At 46.7% G+C, this 18,724-nt stretch overlaps 1 protein-coding gene across 1 annotated transcript; it reads right to left on the reverse strand.

Annotated features, from left to right (window-relative positions):
* Positions 1-7,165: 7,165 nt before the first annotated feature.
* Positions 7,166-8,053, reverse strand: LOC138832636 (E3 ubiquitin-protein ligase TRIM52-like). The gene has a single exon (XM_070030913.1). It carries the CDS (start codon positions 8,051-8,053, stop codon positions 7,166-7,168), a length of 888 nt encoding a protein of 295 aa, XP_069887014.1.
* Between the last annotated feature and the right edge of the window lie 10,671 nt (positions 8,054-18,724).

Raw genomic sequence — 18,724 nt, forward strand, 5'->3', positions numbered from 1 at the left:
GAGAGAGCCCTGCCCAGGACCAGCCCACTGCAAAGCTTGGGTGGGGAGCTGGGTCTCAGCATCTGGGCTCTGGTGGCTTTCAGATAAAAGATGAAGGGAGGGGACCAGATTCTGCTCAAGTCTCTACTTTTTTTTTTAATATAATATTGCCTCTATTCTATTCTACTAATATCTTTGAATTTCCATGTTGATGTAAAATTTTTCAAACTAATTTGGAACCTCACAATAAACAATACTAAGTGGGCTATAAATCACCTGCTATAATTTGGCTGTATTTTGTCCTGGGACCGTCTTTAGTGCTCTCTGCTTCCTGTTCTTCCTGAGGTAAACAGCCTCCTCCTCTCTAGGCTCTATCTGCCTGATGCTCTATTGCACCATGGACCAGCATCAGGGGCATGAAGAAAATCTCTGTAACCATGAGCCACAATAAACATCCCTTAAGCTGTTAATCAGAGTGATTGTTGTATAGGAATTCAGTCATGAGAAACAGAGAAGCCACATCTTGAGAGGTCAAATTGGGAGTCTATATTAGAAAGCAGGCCACTGCAGGCCACTGTCTCAAAGACCTGCAGCCCAGAATCCAGCATGCACAAAGGTTTTAAAGACAAAAGCCACATGTTTGGGGTGGAGACCCACACCCAACAAAAGCAGACCACATAGGGAAATATTTAGGGGCAAGCAAAACACATCAAATAGGGAAATACTCAAGGGCAAGCATTCTTTCCAGCAAAGCATTCCTGCGCTAAACAACCAGATAGCTGCAATTCAAATAATTGCAGTAGGCCTTCTGGAGCTGGGTGGAACGCCCCTCCACCCAGCAAAGCACCAAGTGGCCTGAGGACAAGGCGTGTTAGTTAGACCCAGTCTCCTCATTTCATGATGAGATTAAACAGTTGACTCCTCATCTCAGATAAAGTGTGAGGGCTCACCCAGGAGCTTGGCATCTGTCCTCCCAGTCTGCCTCAACTTTTTTTTTTTTTTGAGACAAGGTGTAGCTATGTAGCCCGGGCTGGCATTGAACTCACAATCCTCCTGCCTCTGCCCCTGCCCTGGCTGAGATTATAGGCGTGAACCATCACTCATGGTTTGTATCAACTCTTGATGCTGAAAGAATTTTGTCAATTTTTCCTTCATATTGAAGACATGTTAAAATATTTTATGCACATGTGTGAAAATGGAGCGGTGAAACTTGTTGAGATTGGCTTAGGAAATGGGACAAGGGATGAGAAAGATGAAGGAGGCGAGTCTGATCAAGGCGCACTGCCTGTATGCATACATGGACATATCCAAATGTAACTCCCTGTACAAATAGCTGGAAAAAACCCTCTACTGTAAAAAAAAAATCCAAACATTTTACCTTTAGGTTGCCTGATCTGGAAAAAACTTTTATTTTATTGAAGCTGTCTTATTTTGACTTCTCATTTTGCATTGATTGTATCAACAGGAAACATGCTGAGTTCAATCACAGCATTTGCTGTGACTTACTTCAGATTGGAAATACAGGGAATTAAGTATGTGCTCACTAATATACTACTTAGCCAACTTACATTGGATTTTTGCCAATTCAATTCTGCTATGCTGCATATGGTTCTCCATGGTTTTTACATCTTCACATATTTCTAATCCAGGGAAACGCAGTTAGGACACGGTAGTTTCAATTTTCCTTTTTTTTTTTCTTTTGAGTGACTATTCAATAGTTACCTTTCATTCTTTTGCTTGAGAAGTGAATAGTATTTAAGGGTTTTAAAACAAATTCATCATCATTTGTATACTTTTTATTGGCAGTTCAAAACTATTTTTTCAGCTTGATTTCATGGGAGAGAATGTGGAGAAAACACCACTCTCCTATTTCAGAATATAAATAGCTTTAAAAGTCTTGATAAACAAAGAGAAATTGAAACCACCTAATGTTCTGCAAATACCAAAGGTTCTGTGTGTCAGAGTTGATAGCAATCTAGCCAACTCTAGGAAAAGAAGAAACTAGGGAAGAAGGCCAAGTGCAGAGCCCAAGTCCTGTTCACTAGTTACCACACACTGAGATTTTAGTGTCTTGGGGCCTAGCAAAATAACCAAATTCAGAGTGCAAAGTGCAGTTATGTGACTAGATCTATTTTTGTGTTTTCAGATATATGGCACCCTCAGCACCCCAAGTGGGCTTTTCAAAATGGTAATTGATTCAGAAGTATCATGTACAGCTACTCCAGCAAAAATCAATCCTACCTCTCCCAGACCCATTCACTTTTATGCTCTGCCTTTAAATTGAGAAACAAAAACAATTATCAAAAAGTTCAGGCAATTGAAAGGGTTTTTTCCCCCTTTCCAAGGATCGTATAGTCAGACTATTCTTTTTATATACATCTGTTTTAGATTCTTTGAGCTGCTAGGAACAAATTCCCACACTTGGGGAGGATCACACATAGTAGAAATGTGCTGTCTTCCAGATCTGGAGGTGGTAAAAAGTCTGAAATGAAGGGCCAGGCAGGGCCACATGCCCTCTGATGTCTGTATCTAAGGGAGGCTTCTCTTCTTTCTTTCACAGCTTCATGGCTTCCAGGGGTCCTTGTCCCTGGGTTCATGGCCACAGCACTTGCTCTGCTCTGCCTTCAGACCTCCTTCTTCACCGTGAATATTGGAGTACCCTCCTTTCCTTTTTATAAGGGCACTGGTCTTTGGATTTAGGACCCATCCTAATTCATTACAACTTCCTTTTAACTGATTACATCCTATAGACTCTGTGTCCAAATGAAGCCCTGATCTGAGATTGCAGGCAGAAATACATTGGGGTGGAGGCACGATGAATACCAGTGCATTTCAAAAACATCATGCTGTTAAAAATGAATTCTATGTTCCTCACCTCAAGGAGGCCATGTTTGACTTTATTCTCCAATGGCTCTCATCTCTACTGTATCTCACTCATTCTACTGAGAGTTACACAAACACATACCCTGACAAAAGAATGTCTAAAACAATTGGCCCCCTCTGATGCTCTTCCCTCCCTTTCTTTCTCCCCCTTTCCTTTCTCTTTTTTCTGCTTAAGACAGGGTCTCCCTACCTGAACTGGTGATCTTCCTGCCAGCACAGGGTCAAGGTCTGCTCATGAGATGTGTAGGAAGGCTTCTCTTTGGACCGGGACTCCTGTACCAGCAGCACCCTGATGTCCAGGACTAAGCTCCAGCATCAGCCTCGTGGGAACATTGGTATCCTCAGGTGCTGGACGTGAGGGCAGGGTCAGGAGACCCATATTAGTTGAAGCTAAGAGGCACTCCACTGGTGCTTACTTCGGAAACAAAAAACAAGGAAAAAACAACAAAGGGTAAGCAAATACAGCAGTGGTGCTCACTAGACAGTATGTTGAAAATGAGCTATGTAATTTGTGGGTGGAGATGGGAGGGAAAAATGAAGACAGTGAGGAAAAAGGTGTATTGTCCAAAAATAAATGTAATCTTTACCAAACTTATGGAACTGTAACCCCTCTGTACAACACCTTTATAATAATAAAAGAACAAAAGTGGGGCTGGGAAGGTGCCTCAGTGGTAGAGCGCTTGCCTTGCATGCCTGAGGCCCTGGGTTCGATTCCTCAACACCACATAAGCAAAAAAAGAAAAAAGAAAAAAGCCGGAAGTGCGCTGTGGCTCAAGTGGTAGAGCGCTAGCCTTGAGCTGAAGAGCTGAGGGACAGCGCCCAGGCCGAGTTCAGGCCCCACGACCGGACCCAAAAAATAAATAAATAAAAGAAATAAAAGAACAAAAGTGACGGTCTGTAAACCAGAAAGATCCTACCAAAACCTAACTAGGTGGCCCCCTGGGTCCAAACCATTGAAAGATGCAGCATACACCAGCCCAAATTAAGCCACTAAGTATTATCAAACTCATTTAGACCTAGCAACTCTCAATACCAAAGGCAAGTTTTCAATAAAAGATCATTGAATACATGGAGTTCAGTTGTTAAATGATGTTGGGAACACTGAAAAGCATTTTTTTTCCCATGCTAGGTGCCAGAGGCTTATGCCTGTAATTCTAGCTACTCCGGAGATAGAGATCTGTGGATCATGGTTTGAAGTCAGCTTGGACAGAAAAATCTGTGAGACTCCAATCAACAAGCAAAAGCCTTATTATTCTGGAAGACAAGGGGAAAAGAGATTCTAGAAGATTCATGTGGTTAGTGTGGTGGATGATACAAACTGAAACATACCAGTGTGGAGGTGAGGGTGACTTGGGACAGAAGCTTTGCTGGTAGAGGGTAGGGGATGGGTGGAAGTGTAATTTGGGTGAGTTCTAGAGGCAACACTGAGACTACAGATGACTAAAATTATGCTGGACATTGAAGGAGATGAGACAGATGATGCAGAGTTTTTGTCACTGTTTTTTTTTTTTTTAAAGAAAGAAGAAATAGCTGGCCATTAGTAACTCATGCCTGTAATTCTAAGTCTTCAATAAGTTGAGAATGGGAGGACCATGGTTCAAAGCTGGGTTGGGCAGAAAACTTCAGGAAACCCCTTCTGATGATAGCTGGGCATGGTAGTGAGCTTTCATCTCCAGCTATAGGGGAGACTGGAATGGGGAGGAACATAGAACCAGGCCAGCCTAGGCAGAAAAGTCCAAGAGATTCCCTCTCCATACAGGGAGATTGGATGTGGTGGCATATGCCTGTGATCCCAGCAACAGGGAGCCTAAAAGTAGGTGGGTGGTAACCTATGTGCAACTTATCCTCAAATGAACCAGTGACAAACAAGGCTGGAGGAATGGCTCAGCTCGTGGCATCCTGAGGAGAGGTTCATCTAGCAAGGTACAAGTGTACTGCCAAAAAAAGGGGGGGAGCATGTTTGCATTTGGATGAAACCAACTCAATATTGAGAAACCAATGGTGCAGGACAAAGGAACCATTATGATAGAGAAAAGCTTTCTTGGAAAGAAGAGTAAAGATTCCCAGACCCATGAAACCAAGAACAGACTGAAAAAAAAATTAGGTGGGTTTTTTTTTTTTTTTTAAGAACATAACCAAAGGCTACAATAATCCTACAAGCACTTACTGAAGGAAAAAAAGCTGGGCATCAGTGTGAACAGTGGGCTTTGTGGAATTTTAACTTGAGCTATTCCCACAGCTCTCTCTACTGGTATTGAAAGCATCTCAGCCTGGAAGCCACTGTGGGATCAGAATGATTTTTAAGCTTGAGGAAAAAAAAATACCATCCTCAGGAAATTGTCCTCATATGACTTACCTGAAAATTTCCTGGAAAAAAAATTTTTTTTTTTTGGTCCGGTCATGGGGCCTGAACTCTGGGCCTGGGCGCTGTCCCTCAGCTCTTCAGCTCAAGGCTAGCGCTCTACCACTTGAGCCACAGCGCCACTTCAGGCTTTTTGCTTATGTGGTGCTGAGGAATCGAACCCAGGGCCTCAGACATGCAAGGCACTCTACCACTGAGCCACCTTCCCAGCCCTCCTGGAAAATACTTACTTGTTTACTTGACCAAGATTGTTGACTCCAGCTTGCTATGAACTGCCTATCTCCGGACAGTTGGTCAAAATTTGTTTTGCATTGCATCTATCTGGTACTGTAGTAGTTATTGGAACACATGAATGAACAAAGACATTTTTAATTAGTAAATAAGATGCGAAGAAGGCACTTTGGATGGCTTCAAATAATTCTGGGAACTGGAAGGCCACACACGAATTCAAGACTGTGTGCACATCCAGGAAAGACCTAGGAAGGCTCTGGTGTCTCACTCTGGCTGGTCAAGGGGCTTAGAGTACACAGCAACTGAGGATCAAAGTCAAGTTGTTAACTGGCTGGTAGACCAGTCTCAGCAGTGGTCAAATATGATTAAGAACACAAACATCACTTGGAGAAGAGGAATATGACTTCAGATTTCTCTGAACTTTAGAAAAATTTATTTGGGCCATATGATAACCCTATCACTGTTAAGTCTAACCTTTACTGATATAGCAAATAAAACAAGACAGAAGTTGCTTTCAACACTGTGACACTATTTTCTTACACTTAAGATACCCCAAAGAAGAATAGAGATTTAAAAACAAGAGAAAAAAGAAACAATGAAAACAATAGTCTTTCCCTGTGTTTACAGACCTTAGTTTTGTTCTTTTTTTTTTCATCTCCCAGTCAAAACAACCACACACACCTCTTGAATTCTTACAGTGAGGATTGAACATAATTGTGAAAAATATTTCTTTCCCAAACTGCCAGAGATAGATATTAAAGAAAGATCATAACACACTACACAAAATTAAAAACATGTCATTTCTTCTCTTGAAAAAAACATTCATGAATTTGGTCCATGACCCCAAAAAACTTTGCTTTTATGAGAATTTGTTTACATATATACTCAACGCATATTTTTCTAAGTTTTGCTTAATAAACAATTATGTTGGTATTTGCCCACTAACACTTCAGGGTCAATGTATTTTAAGTTCCAGGTCTGTTGAAAACCTTAATTTATAAAATACAAATCCTTTTTCTTCAGCGTTCCAATGTCGGAGTTAGTGTATCCATGAACTGAATACAGTTCTCTATGATAATATGGAAGCAACAATATGTAACACAAAACATTGAATGACATTCAAATCTTCAAAAGCAAACTGGGATCGAATACATTGTTCTTTACAATATGTTGACAGCACAGCTAAAGATTTCTAAATGATGTGCAGATTCTTTTGATGACTGGTGACTGCTGCAGTAGACCTTAAACACCAACCTCTTCAATCTTAGCCAAAACAACAGCTCTAAAATGGCACTCCTCTAAGCACTATCAACATAAGATTTTTATAAAACTGTCCCCAAGTCAATTTATTTGATACAGCCTTTAATCCAAGCATGGTGCAATCTCGGCACTTGGGAGGCTGACAAAATTATTCCTATAAATTTGAAGACAGCCTAGGTTAAACATGCCCACTCCCCAACCAAAATGTTTTGGTCAAGTAAGAGACCTGTGAAAACAGCACATACATGGTTGGAAAAACTTAATCTTGAACCTAAGCAGTTTGTTTCGTCAGTAGATTAACTTCAACTAATAAAACAAAAGGGAAGCTGACGTTCCTTAAATCTCCAGTTCGATGTACTCACTCATTCAGTCAAGACTGCAGGAGGTTCTTCATTTACTCTCAAAGGTGTGGCAGCACTCAGAAAGTATCACACCGGCAAAATACCAAGGTCACTGGCTGTTTTCTTCCGCACCGCCTTTGCCACCCGCACCCCTCTCGCAATTACTGTTTGCTCGGCACATGGTGCAGGAGGGCTCTCTAAATGCCTCGAAGAAGAGCTTCATGGCTTCCTGGTGTCTGGAACACATCTCCTGCTCTCTCCCCCTGTGGACGAGATGATCGCCAGGGCACATCTGGCGGATTATCTGCACCATGTTGCCTAGCTGCAGGTTAGGACGGAGGTTGCGGCGCGTGAAGGTCTGCTGGCACTGAGGACAGGTGAACTTGCGAGCAGAGGGCGGGGAAGAAGACAGGTCGCTGTCAGAGCTCAGGTATTCCTCCTCGTACTCCATAGCGTCCAAGGCATCCATGAACTCTTCAGGATAGATGGTGATTCTCAGGTCGCGTCCCAGGGCGTCGCCGCCACCGCCGCTGCTGTCACTGCTGGGGCCTCCAGGCTGGCGTCTGTCCGCCGCAGCCGGGGCGGCGTCGCCCTCGTTCCCGCCGACCTGCGCCCGGGCACCGGCCTGGTTCTGGAGGGCGCCTTCTCGAGAATCCTCCAGGTAGAACACCTCGCGAAGGGAGCCATCCACCCCTCCAACGGCCCCCCTCTCCTCTTCCTCCACCACCACTTCCTCCTCCTCCACCACCACTTCCTCCTCCTCCGAGTCCCCCTCATTCTCGTCCCCCTCGGACTCGGACTCCGAGTCCTCCTCCGACTCCGAGTCCTCCCACTCGTCATCGCCCTCCTCACCCCACAGCCGGGTCACGCATGCGCGGCAGAAGTTGTGCCCGCAGCCTATGGACACGGGGTCGCTGAGGTAATCCAGGCAGATGGCGCACATGGCTTCCTCCTGAAGCATCTGCACGGGGCCGGGAGCCGAGTCCGGTGCGGCCATGTTGCAGCTCGGTGGACAGCCGGAGCGAGCCGGGGGCGCCTGCGGGCCGGCCTCGGGGCTGCGCCGCTGCTCGGGGCGGCTCGGGCTCGCAGGCCGCGGACCCCAGGCCCGGCCACGGGCCTCAGACTCGCAGCGGCCCTCCTCGCGGGTGTGCGGGCCGGGCGCAGCCTTCCTCCCGGTGCGGGCCGGAACCGGGCCGGGCGCAGGCCTCACGCAGGCCTCACGAGCGTGCGGGCCGGGCGCAGCCTTCCTCCCAGTGTGGGCCGGGCGTAGGCCTCACGAGCGTGCGGGCCGGAACCGTGCTCGGGCCCGCCGGGCGCAGACCTCACGCAGGCCTCACGAGCGTGCGGGCCGGGCGCAGCCTTCCTCCCGGTGCAGGCCGGAACCGGGCCGGGTGCAGGCCTCACGCAGGCCTCACGAGCGTGCGGGCTGGGCGCAGCCTTCCTCCCAGGGTGGCCGGGCGCAGGCCTCACCAGCGTGCGGGCCGGAACCGGGCCAATCGCAGGCCTCACCAGCGTGCGGGCTGGGCGCAGCCTTCCTCCCAGTGTGGCCGGGCGCAGGCCTCACCAGCGTGCGGGCCGGGCGCAGCCTTCCTCTCAGTGCGGGCCGGAACCGTGCTCGGGCCCGCCGGGCGTGCGGGCCGGAACCGGGCCGATCGCAGGCCTCACGAGCGTGCGGGCCGGGCGCAGCCTTCCTCCCAGTGTGGCCGGGCGTAGGCCTCACGAACGTGCGGGCCGGAACCGTGCTCGGGCCCACCGGGCGCAGGCCTCACGAGCGTGCAGGCCAGAACCGTGCTCGGGCGGCCGGGTGCGCAGGCCGGACTCGGGCTCCGCTCCGGCGCAGACCACACCCGGGCCCCCGGGCCCAACGTAGCGGTGCGCAGCTTCAGGCGTGGCGGCCGCGTCCTCAGAATCCGCTTTTTGCGTCTCTTGTAGGCGATGCTTCCGGAAGTGACGGAAGTGACGTGACCGCTCTGCCCTCCCACCTCCCTCTTCCGGTGGGGGCTGGGCGGGCCGCCGTGGAGGACGGCGTCTCGGTGCTGCGGCCGCCGGGCGGGTTCCCCCGCGTCCCACCGCCCCGGGCGCGTCCCACCGCCCCGGGCGGGCAGGCCCGGAGCGCGGCGGCCACAGACCGCCGTTGGAAACGAAACGCAGGAGGCTGAGGTCTGAGGATGGCGGTTCGAGGCCAGCCGGGCAGGAAAGGCCGTCATCCTCTAGGATTGGCGCTCTGACCCAAATGGCCAAGTGCTGCTGGCCTTAGGCCCAGGCACTGGGTTCAAGTGCCAGGACAGGCGCGTGCCCACACACATGCACGCGCACACGCAATGCACACACACGTGTATGTGCCCACACACATGCACGCGCACACGCAATGCACACACACGTGTATGTGCCCACACACATGCACGCACGCATGCACATGCACACGCGCACACGCACACACTCACATGCACACACATACACGCAAGCACACACACACGCACAAAGCATCAATGAAACTTGAATACAAGTCCCTGAGACACTGAGATTATCTGGTCCTAGGATGAGAAGAAACAAAAGGGAAGAAAAACAGCCTTAGAGGCCCTTTGGATGCCAGCGAACACAAACTTCATACTCAGAGGATCAAAAAGAGAGGAGAAAGAAAATGGCGCGAGTGTTTGGGGAAATAATGACTGAACATGTGTGACATCCAAGGCCTTCAGCTCCACCCCACCGCAGTAAAGGTATGCATTTAAAACCTCGACAAGGGGCTGGGAAGGTGGTTCAGTGGTAGAGCGCTTGCCTTGCATGCATGAGGCCCTGGGTTCGATTCCTCAGCACCACATAAGCAAAAAGAAAAAAGCCGGAAGTGGCACTGTGGCTCTAGTGGTAGAGCACAGCCTTGAGCTGAAGAGCTGAGGGACAGTGCCCAGGCCAGAGCTCAGGCCCCACGACTGGACCAAAAAAAAAAAAAAAAAAAAAAAAAAACCTCGACAAATTACAGGTTGGAGAAGCTCAGAGCCTCATCTAGATGCATGTAAAGGTTAAGTGAATCTTGTCAAACTGATTGGGTTGAAAAAGGCTGGGATACTAGAAGTGAATGCACACCTTTGGTCAGAGCTGATGGACTTGCAGGGCCAGTAACTAAGGTTAGGAACACACTTTGAATACATGGGCAGCGAGGCTCAATGCACTGCGGTCTTGGATGGAGAAAAGGAGATGGACAAGTTTCCATCACTTATGAATGGCTGCTCCTGCAGCCACGCCAGAATCTCAGACTCTAGCATCTTTATCCTTTAAATACAGACTCACAGGAGTAACCTTCCATGGAGCTTTGTAGGCATCAACCTCATATGCTGCACCATTACCCCCTGCCCTCAGTTCTGAGGCTTGCTTTCTTTCTTTCTTTTTTAAATTGAGCAGCTACCATGTTATTTAGCTTTCCACATGCAGATAGCCATTTCTGCGCAGGCTATCTTTAGCTTTTAATTATGTAAACTTATCTTTAAAAAAAATCTACACACACACCTTCTATTAGGAACACATTCTGTTCCTCTACAGAACCTGGAATAACATTTTAACCATGAAATTACTGAAGGGAGAAGAAGAGATCCTGAAAGCATCAAAGAGAAGCAACTTGCCATGGACAAGTCATCCTCAGAAAGACAGACTTCCAGTTTCTTCTCAGAAACGTAAAGGATGTGAGATATTGGGATGAAATACTTCAAATTCTGTAGAGCAAGTAGAACACTGTAGAGCAAGTAGAAGAGAAATAGATATACCAGGATAAAAAAATGTCCTACAAGGGACTGGGAAGGTGGCTCAGTGGTAGAGCGCTTGCCTTGCATGCCTGAGGCCCTGGGTCGATTCCCCAGCACCACATAAGCAAAAAGAAAAAACCCGGAAGTGGTGCTGTGGCTCAAGTGGTAGAGCGCTAGCCTTGAGCTGAAGAGCTGAGGGACAGCGCCCAGGCCCAGAGTTCAGGCCCCACAACCGGACCCCCCCCCAAAAAAAATGTCTTACAAGAAATGATAAAGGAGTCCTTCAAACTGAGATGAAAGAACCCTAGAGAGTAACTCAAAAGTGTTTGAACAAAAAACAGTGGTGCAGCATCTAAATATATGATTATAGCAGTAATATTGTATTTTTGATTTACAACTCATTTATTCTCCTGTTTTAAAAGACAAATGCATAAAGCCATCATTATAAAACCGTGTTGATAGACTTACAGTGATGCTATTTTTGTGATGATAGTAGCACAAAAATGGTGAAAGAGTAAGCTATATTAGAGCAAACATTTTTTTAAACATACAATTGAAATTAAGTTGGTATTAACACAGACTCACTTGTATTAAGATTTTTATTTATGGTCCCAGGACACCTCCAGAAAAATAACTTAAGCATGGATGCACAGATGCGCACAGACGCCCACGCGCGCGCACACACACACACACAAAGGGTAGGATGACGGATAACACTAACAAAGTTAAAACAATACTCTAAAATGATTAACACCAAAATTCCAGTAGTGATAAAACAGAAAAACAACCTACAATACATACAGAAAACAAGTGGTCAAATAGCAGGTGGAAGCCCTGCCTTCTCAGTAATTACATTAAACGTAAATGAATGAATCAGCCTTATAATTAAGGAGAGTACAGAGATTTCAGTAAGACTAGGTAAATATTAATCAACTATAAAACTTAACTATAAGACATAGGTTAAATTCAAGCCAAAAAGGCATGAAGTGAAAGAATAGAAAAAAGATAACACACAAAGAATACCAAAAGAGAGATCAAGTACAAAAACTAATATGAGAGAAAATAAGACTTTATAACTGAACTTCTACTGGAGATGGAGTAGCATGAGATAATGTTAACAAGATAAATAATCACTAAGACACAACAATCATAAACAAATTTGTGCCTGACAAAGGGCTGCAAGATCCATAAAGCAAAATTGATAGAACTGAAGGGAGAATAGGCAATGTAATAGTAACAGAGTCTTCCATTTTCCACTTTCCACATGGCTAGAACAACTAGATAGAGGATAAACAAGGAAACAGAGGTTTTGAGCATCAGGTGAAACCAATGGACATGTCATTCAACAACAGCAGGGTACATATTTTTCTTCAGTACATCTTCCAAAATATGCTATATCTGGGCCATTAAACAAGCCTCAACAAGTTTAAACAGTCTTTTTTTTTTTTTTTTTGCTGGTTGTGGAGCTTGAACTCTGGGCCTGGGCACTGTTCTGAGCTCTTCAGATCAAGGCTAGCACTCTACCATTTGAGCCATAGCACCCACTTCCAGCTTTTTCTGCTCATGTGGTGCTGAGGAATTGAACCCAGGGCCTCATGCATGCAAGGCAAGCACTCTACCACTGAGCCACCTTCCCAGCCCCTACCTCAACAAGTTTAAAAACACACAAAACACACTTGGGAATTGTCTTAGAACTCAATAAATGGAAAAAATCTGGGAAATTCACAACCAGGTAGAAATTTAAAAATACACTATTCAATAGAAATTTTTGTTGTTGTTGGTTTTTTGTTTTTGTTTTTGTTTTTTTGGTCCAGTCATGGGGCCAGAACTCTGGGCCTGGGTGCTGTCCCTCAGCTCTTCAGCTCAAGGCTAGCGCTCTACCACTTGAGCCACAGCACCACTTCCGGCTTTTTTCTTTTTGCTTATGTGGTGCTGAGGAATCGAACCCAGGGCCTCATGCATGCAAGGCAAGCGCTCTACCACTGAGCCACCTTCCCAGCCCTCAATAGAAAAATTTTAAAACCACAGGGGCAATGAAATACTTTGAGATGAATTTAAAAAAATATACATCATGGAAAAACTTTGGGATGTTGCTAAAGCAAGGATTAGAGTGGCTGTAAAAGAATAGCAGGGAGGTTTTTGGGTAATGGAACTCTTCTGTGTTTTGACGGTGGTGATGGTGATGCAACTCTATGCGTGCGTTATAATTCATATGAGGTACCTTGGCATTGCTGTACAAGTACCAGAGAGGAAACAGCTGGCTTGGCTCACGCTGTGGAGGTTTAAGTCTGTGATCCGTCCGCCATCCCTGTGGATGGCTTAGGTTCTGCTGTGGCACATCAGAGGAAAAGAGCATTCGCTTACCTCTTGGCTTGGAGCACAAGAAAGGAAGAGGCCAGAGTCCTACTACTCACTTTAGTGATGTGCCCCTTGATGACTAAAGACAGCCCATTAGACCTTAGCATTTCAAGTTGCTGAACTGAAGACTAAGGCTTTAGTACCTGGGTCTCTGGGGACACTTAAGATCTAACCTGTACCTTACTTTTAGAAGTCAAAAGTCATAGAGGAAAGGCAGGAAGAATAGAAGTTACCAGGGCTCGTTGGGCAAGGGCTGGGGGCTCGTGTTTAATGAGGATTGAATGTGAATTTGGGAAGCTGAGAAAGTTCTGGAGATAGATGGAGGAGACGGGGTGCCGAATGCGAATGCACTTACTGCCACGGAACACTTAGAAATGATAAAGCGATAAATGCTCTGTTCTGCGTATTTTACCACAAAGAAATTTGTGTTTGGTATCAAGGAATCATTTCTCTTTCAGGCACTTGTTTTATCATTAAAAATTAATGTCGAGAAAGAAAATTGTGTGCTATCATTACTCTGGTTATGAGCCACTTTCATAGTCTATCCTTTACTGACGTTGTTCCTTTGCTCATGGTTTCAGTCAGTACCAGTATAACTAAAGAAGTTTAGCAGAGTATGGCCAGATGGAGAAGATCATCTCGTGACTGCTTGAGCTGGCTAGCACAGAGCATTCTTTAGGTGGAGCCTATGGCAGGATAGGTAGGGAGGAGGAGAGCTCCAGAGGAGCCCAAGGCCCCTGGGTCGTCACAGAAGAGGTATCTGTGGAGGACTTTTAAACCCATGCAGTCGTAAATTCTTTTTCCAACTTCTCCTAAAGCAAATTTTACCTCTTTTCATCTTTTGGGGTGACGTCTTCTGGAAGTTTACTCTGCAGGGGCAAGTGGTCTCCTGGGGGACACTCAACTCACCGGAGTCTCAGGCTGGTGTATGAGAAGGGCAGGCAGGACCATCTTCCCGCTGAATCGCACACCTAGTCCCTGCAACAGGCACGAGTTGCTGGGGTGAAGAGGAAGGACACACGGCTCTTACCCTTGGGAGTCCTCAGCTTATGGGAAGAACCAGTCCACCTACAGCCACAGCCACGCCTTCCCCACTGGGGATAAGTGCCCTCAGAGTACACCTGGGGGTGTGGTCTGCAGGAACCTCAGGGCTTCCACAGTGCCCAAGCCTGAGGGACAGAAGACGACTTTGAGGCAGGGCATGCTTGGTGCAGGCAGGGGTGGGAATTGCCTTGGATAGGAGAACTTCATGTAGGTCAGGATCCTTGGCTTCCTTTTCCAAGAAAACAGCCCAGACTGGAGGCCCAGGCCGGAGTCTACAGAAACTCCACAGGAGCCAAGCACATGGTAACTCCTGGGAGGAGGTGAGGCACCGGCACTGTGGCCCGGTCAGGACCTGTTAACTGGATGTGAGGTCTGAGAGGGCCAGGGAATTTCCTCTGTGGCCCCGAACTCTGAATGATGGTGGTACTCTCTGGGAACGAGTCCACATAAAGTAATTCTCAACCCTGAATCAAGTAGAAGGGAATTGAACTAATTTTGCTTTCCCAGGTTTATTACTTCATTGCTCTTCATGAAATGCACAAAACCAAATTCTTTAAAATTCTTTCAACATATCTTTTGGCTTTCTGTGCTCTTCTGTGTTCCTGGGAGCCAGAGCTAGGCAGTTGAACCCTTTCTGAAAACCAAAGTGACCTGTGGATTAACAAAGCCTCCACCATCTTTCAACCATGTTTGGGGAGCCAAGAAGAACGTGGCGAAGAGAACCTAACTCTGAAACTCTCTTGAGTTTTCCAAGGTGTTTTGGCAAAGCAGCTGCAGTATTGAGGCTGCTCCCGTTTTCACCTCCCAGGTGCCTCAGAAAACGTGTGCTGATGGCCAGGACCGCAGGGCTCACCCTCATTCTGCACTATGCAATCAGTCAGCGTTTCAGACTCAGCTTTATGGCTGAGCGCAGCTCTTGCAAGAACTTGCATGCCATTTGCCAAACAGGGAGTGACAGACGCCAGGATGTCACTTTTTCCTAAGGACGCTTGTATAAGAGGTTTCCAAGCCAAATGACGTGATATGTTTGTTCCCTGTGCAAGGCTCTGCACGCACTGACGGAATAGACCAGATACACGCCCCTGACAAGCACCCACACGAAGACGCCCCGCGTGTAGGAGTGCCACGGGTCAGGAGACTTGGAGGTGAACTGAAAACTGGCCATTGACAGCCACAAGTTGAATTTGCAAAGGGGAGGCTAGGAGAGGCGATCCATTTCCTAGGGTTTAGACCAAAAGGAAAAAAATGGGGCAGCATAACTATGTGTGGGTGGTTAGGAGACCCTAGAGGCTTAGAACCCAAGAGAAGCCCTGTGAAACTCAGAGTGATTTTCTTGGACCCGTCTCAACAAACAACAAAGGACCCATGAAACACACCAGTGAAGACTTCAGTGTGCAGCTCTGAATGTGTTTCTTCCACATAGGAGGGGCCGTAATAGAAAGTGTTTGCAAGTTTTCAGTGCACGGGTCTTTATAGACAATAATAGAAATTACTTACAGATTTTAGTCAGTGGGCTTCATCAATATCACTGGAGTTCAAAGGGAGATCCTGAGCTTATATGTGAGAGTGTAGGGGGTTATGTGTGTGTGTATGTATGTGTGTATCTCTACTTGTGTTTATATGTGTGTATGTATCTGTCTCTTGTGTGTTTGTAGATGTGTCTTGTGTTTATGTATATGAATGTATGTGTGTGTTTGTGTATATGTGTCTGTGCTGTTACATGTGTGCATGAGTGTGTATCTGCTTGTGTTTGTGTGCATGCATGTATCTGTGCACGAATGTGACTATGCATGTCTTCGTATGTGCACATGCATATGTGGTGTGTTCAACTCCCCTAACGTTTGTGTGAACCACCAGCTCTTTCCTTCCCTTGCACGCGGTCTTCCACTCTGACGAGTCAGGTCCTGCCTGGAAGGAAGAGAGGCGGAACTGAGACTCCTGAGCTGCTGTCCTGTCATAGCAGGACCTGTGTATGGGACAGGAAGACACGGCAGTGTAAGCTGCAAGGCCATATCTTGCCTCTGAAATACAGTTATCCACAGGGACCCAGAACGGCGCACTTCGCCACATCACACCCTCTGGATAAGCCTGCCATCTTGGCAGGACTACTGAGAAAGTGGGGTCCTTGGAAGTGCCCCATCTGAATGGCAAATGGGCAACCATTTTGAAAAACAGCATGGCACTTTCAATGTTAAAATAAATTTTCCCTAAGACTCAGGAATGTCCGGAGTTAAAGATAAACAAAAAACATATGTTGACCTAAAGACACACACAAAGGCTCACAGCAGCTCCACACGCAATCACCAAAATGGGGAAACAGTTCAGATAGCCACAACCAATGAGTGGCTAAGCCTTGTGGGATGTGTTTGTGCAGTGGAACACTGTAATACATTGAAAGGAATGGTGACACACATCACAATGACACCCTGTGAAAAGGACTGGTGTAAAAGACAGAGGATATGATTCTACTCAATGGAAATACCTAGATAAAACAATCAATGCTTGTCACCAGGCGCTAGTGGCTTATGCCTGTAATCCTAGCTAGTCAGGAGGCCGTCTGAGGTTCGAAGCCAGCCCTGCCAGGAAAGTCCATGAGACTCTTATCTCCAGTAAACTACTCAGAAAAAGCTGGAAGTGGTGCTGTGGCTCAAGTGGTAGAGCACTAGCCTGGAGCAAAAAGAAGCTCAGGGACAGTGCTCAGGCCCAGAGTTCAAGCCCAAGCAAAACAACAACCACCACCAAAACCCAACACAATGCTTGTCTTCCTCATCTCGTTCTCAGGTGTCTCTCTGGTGCCTGTGGCAGGTTAGGCTGAGGCTGCCTGGGCCGGTCCCTGAGGCCGAGGCCTGTGAAGCTAGGGGGCGGCTCTGTCAGATGTGCAGGTCGGGACAAACCATAGGATGGTGAGGTGTAAGTCCCCCAGGAAATGTGGGGTACAGAACAAGAAGCAATGTTAGATGTCTCCTGCAATGTTTTCTTAGCAACATGAAGTTCATCTCTCAACCTTTGATATTGATGGATGACTGCGGTTTATTGAAGCAACATCAGGCTCCTCCCAATATTGTTATGCCCATTTTGCTTTAGTTATTTTGTGGGGGAGGTTCAAACCATGATCTTATGTAAAGTCATCTGTGTAGTTGAAGATATGTGCCACAATGCTTGGTTTACTGATTAAGACAGGGTCTCTCTAACTTTTCCCTCTTATCCATCCATGTATTTGGGGTTACAGGCCTAAGCCACCACATCTGGGCTTCAGTATTCTTTTTTTGGGGGGGTCTGGTCATGGGGTCTGAACTTTGGACCTGGGCGCTGTCCCTCAGCTCTTCAGCTCAAGGCTAGGTCTCTACCACTTGAGCCACAGCGCCACTTCCGGCTTTTTTCTTTTTGCTTATATGGTGCTGAGGAACCGAACCCAGGGCCTCAGGCATGCAAGGCAAGCGCTGTACCACTGAGCCACCTTCCCTGCCCTCAGTATTCTTTTTTTATGCGAAGTTAGATAAGAACATTTCCTCAGTCTACACACTGGGGCCACTGACAGAAGTATATGAACTAAATAACTGTATCAAGTACTATAAAACTAGGAGGGCTAACTCTTGTCAAAATCTTTTAGGAAGCAAAATATATTTCTACTCTCACAAAAAATGTAACAGATTGAACAGTAATAATTTCATTTGTCTAGGAAACTACAGAATTTAAATTTTCTTCCAATAATGTCCTACACACAACAACATAGTCGTATTCTGCCCTGTGTGACAAGTTCCACTGCCAGCGGATGAGTTTAGAACCCAGGGGATATATTCAAACATATTCCTCGTGCAGTGCTGTATCTGCATCGCTCAACTTGGCCTCTAGAAATCAGAAGGAAATATTTATGTGTTAGAAGCACTTTCTCAAGAAAAATTCCATAGGGTCCTTGCTGCAAGTTTCTGATCTTTCAGAGGAAACATTCCCATATTCAGCCATCTATTTAGCACACATGTAAGGGACTACTTTGTAGCTGGCACTGTGTTTTGTGCTGGGACTCTTGAATACTGTAAGGCACATCCCTATTCTAACAGGACCTCTATTCCTTTGGAAGAAATAAATGAATATTTGATATGAGGATCAGAGGTAGAAATTCTTAATTGAAATTAACTGCTCCTAATTACAGAATGTGTACGCAATTGCTCTATCAGTGAGTGATAGTTGTGGCTTGGATAGGAAATGTCCTCCCTCCAAAAGGCTCATGTGCCAAAGCCTGGGTCCTCAGTGGTGGCTTGAGAGGTAACTGGATCATCAATGGAGCAAGCCTTCTATGGGTTCATAGTCTGGTGACATTAGTGGGAAGTGGAGGGAACTCTTGGGAGGACAGCTGGGGCACACCTTGTCCCTGGCTCCTCCTGTGTGCCCTTCATTTCCTGACTGCCATGGGGTGAGCAGCCTCTTGGGCCACACTCTCCTGGCCCCATCAAGTTGTCTCCTCTGAGCCCTAAAGTGATGGAACCAGGGAGCCTTGCTTGCGGAGACCGCTGAGACCATGAGACACCGCA

The sequence above is a fragment of the Dipodomys merriami genome, unplaced genomic scaffold (assembly GCF_024711535.1).
Source record: "Dipodomys merriami isolate MVZ:Mamm:240054 unplaced genomic scaffold, mDipMer1.0.p SCAF_2, whole genome shotgun sequence".
NCBI lineage: Eukaryota > Metazoa > Chordata > Mammalia > Rodentia > Heteromyidae > Dipodomys > Dipodomys merriami.

Excerpts from the sequence above, each read along its gene's own strand:
- LOC138832636 (XM_070030913.1), bottom strand. The coding sequence starts at position 8,053 with ATGGCCGCACCGGACTCGGCTCCCGGCCCCGTGCAGATGCTTCAGGAG.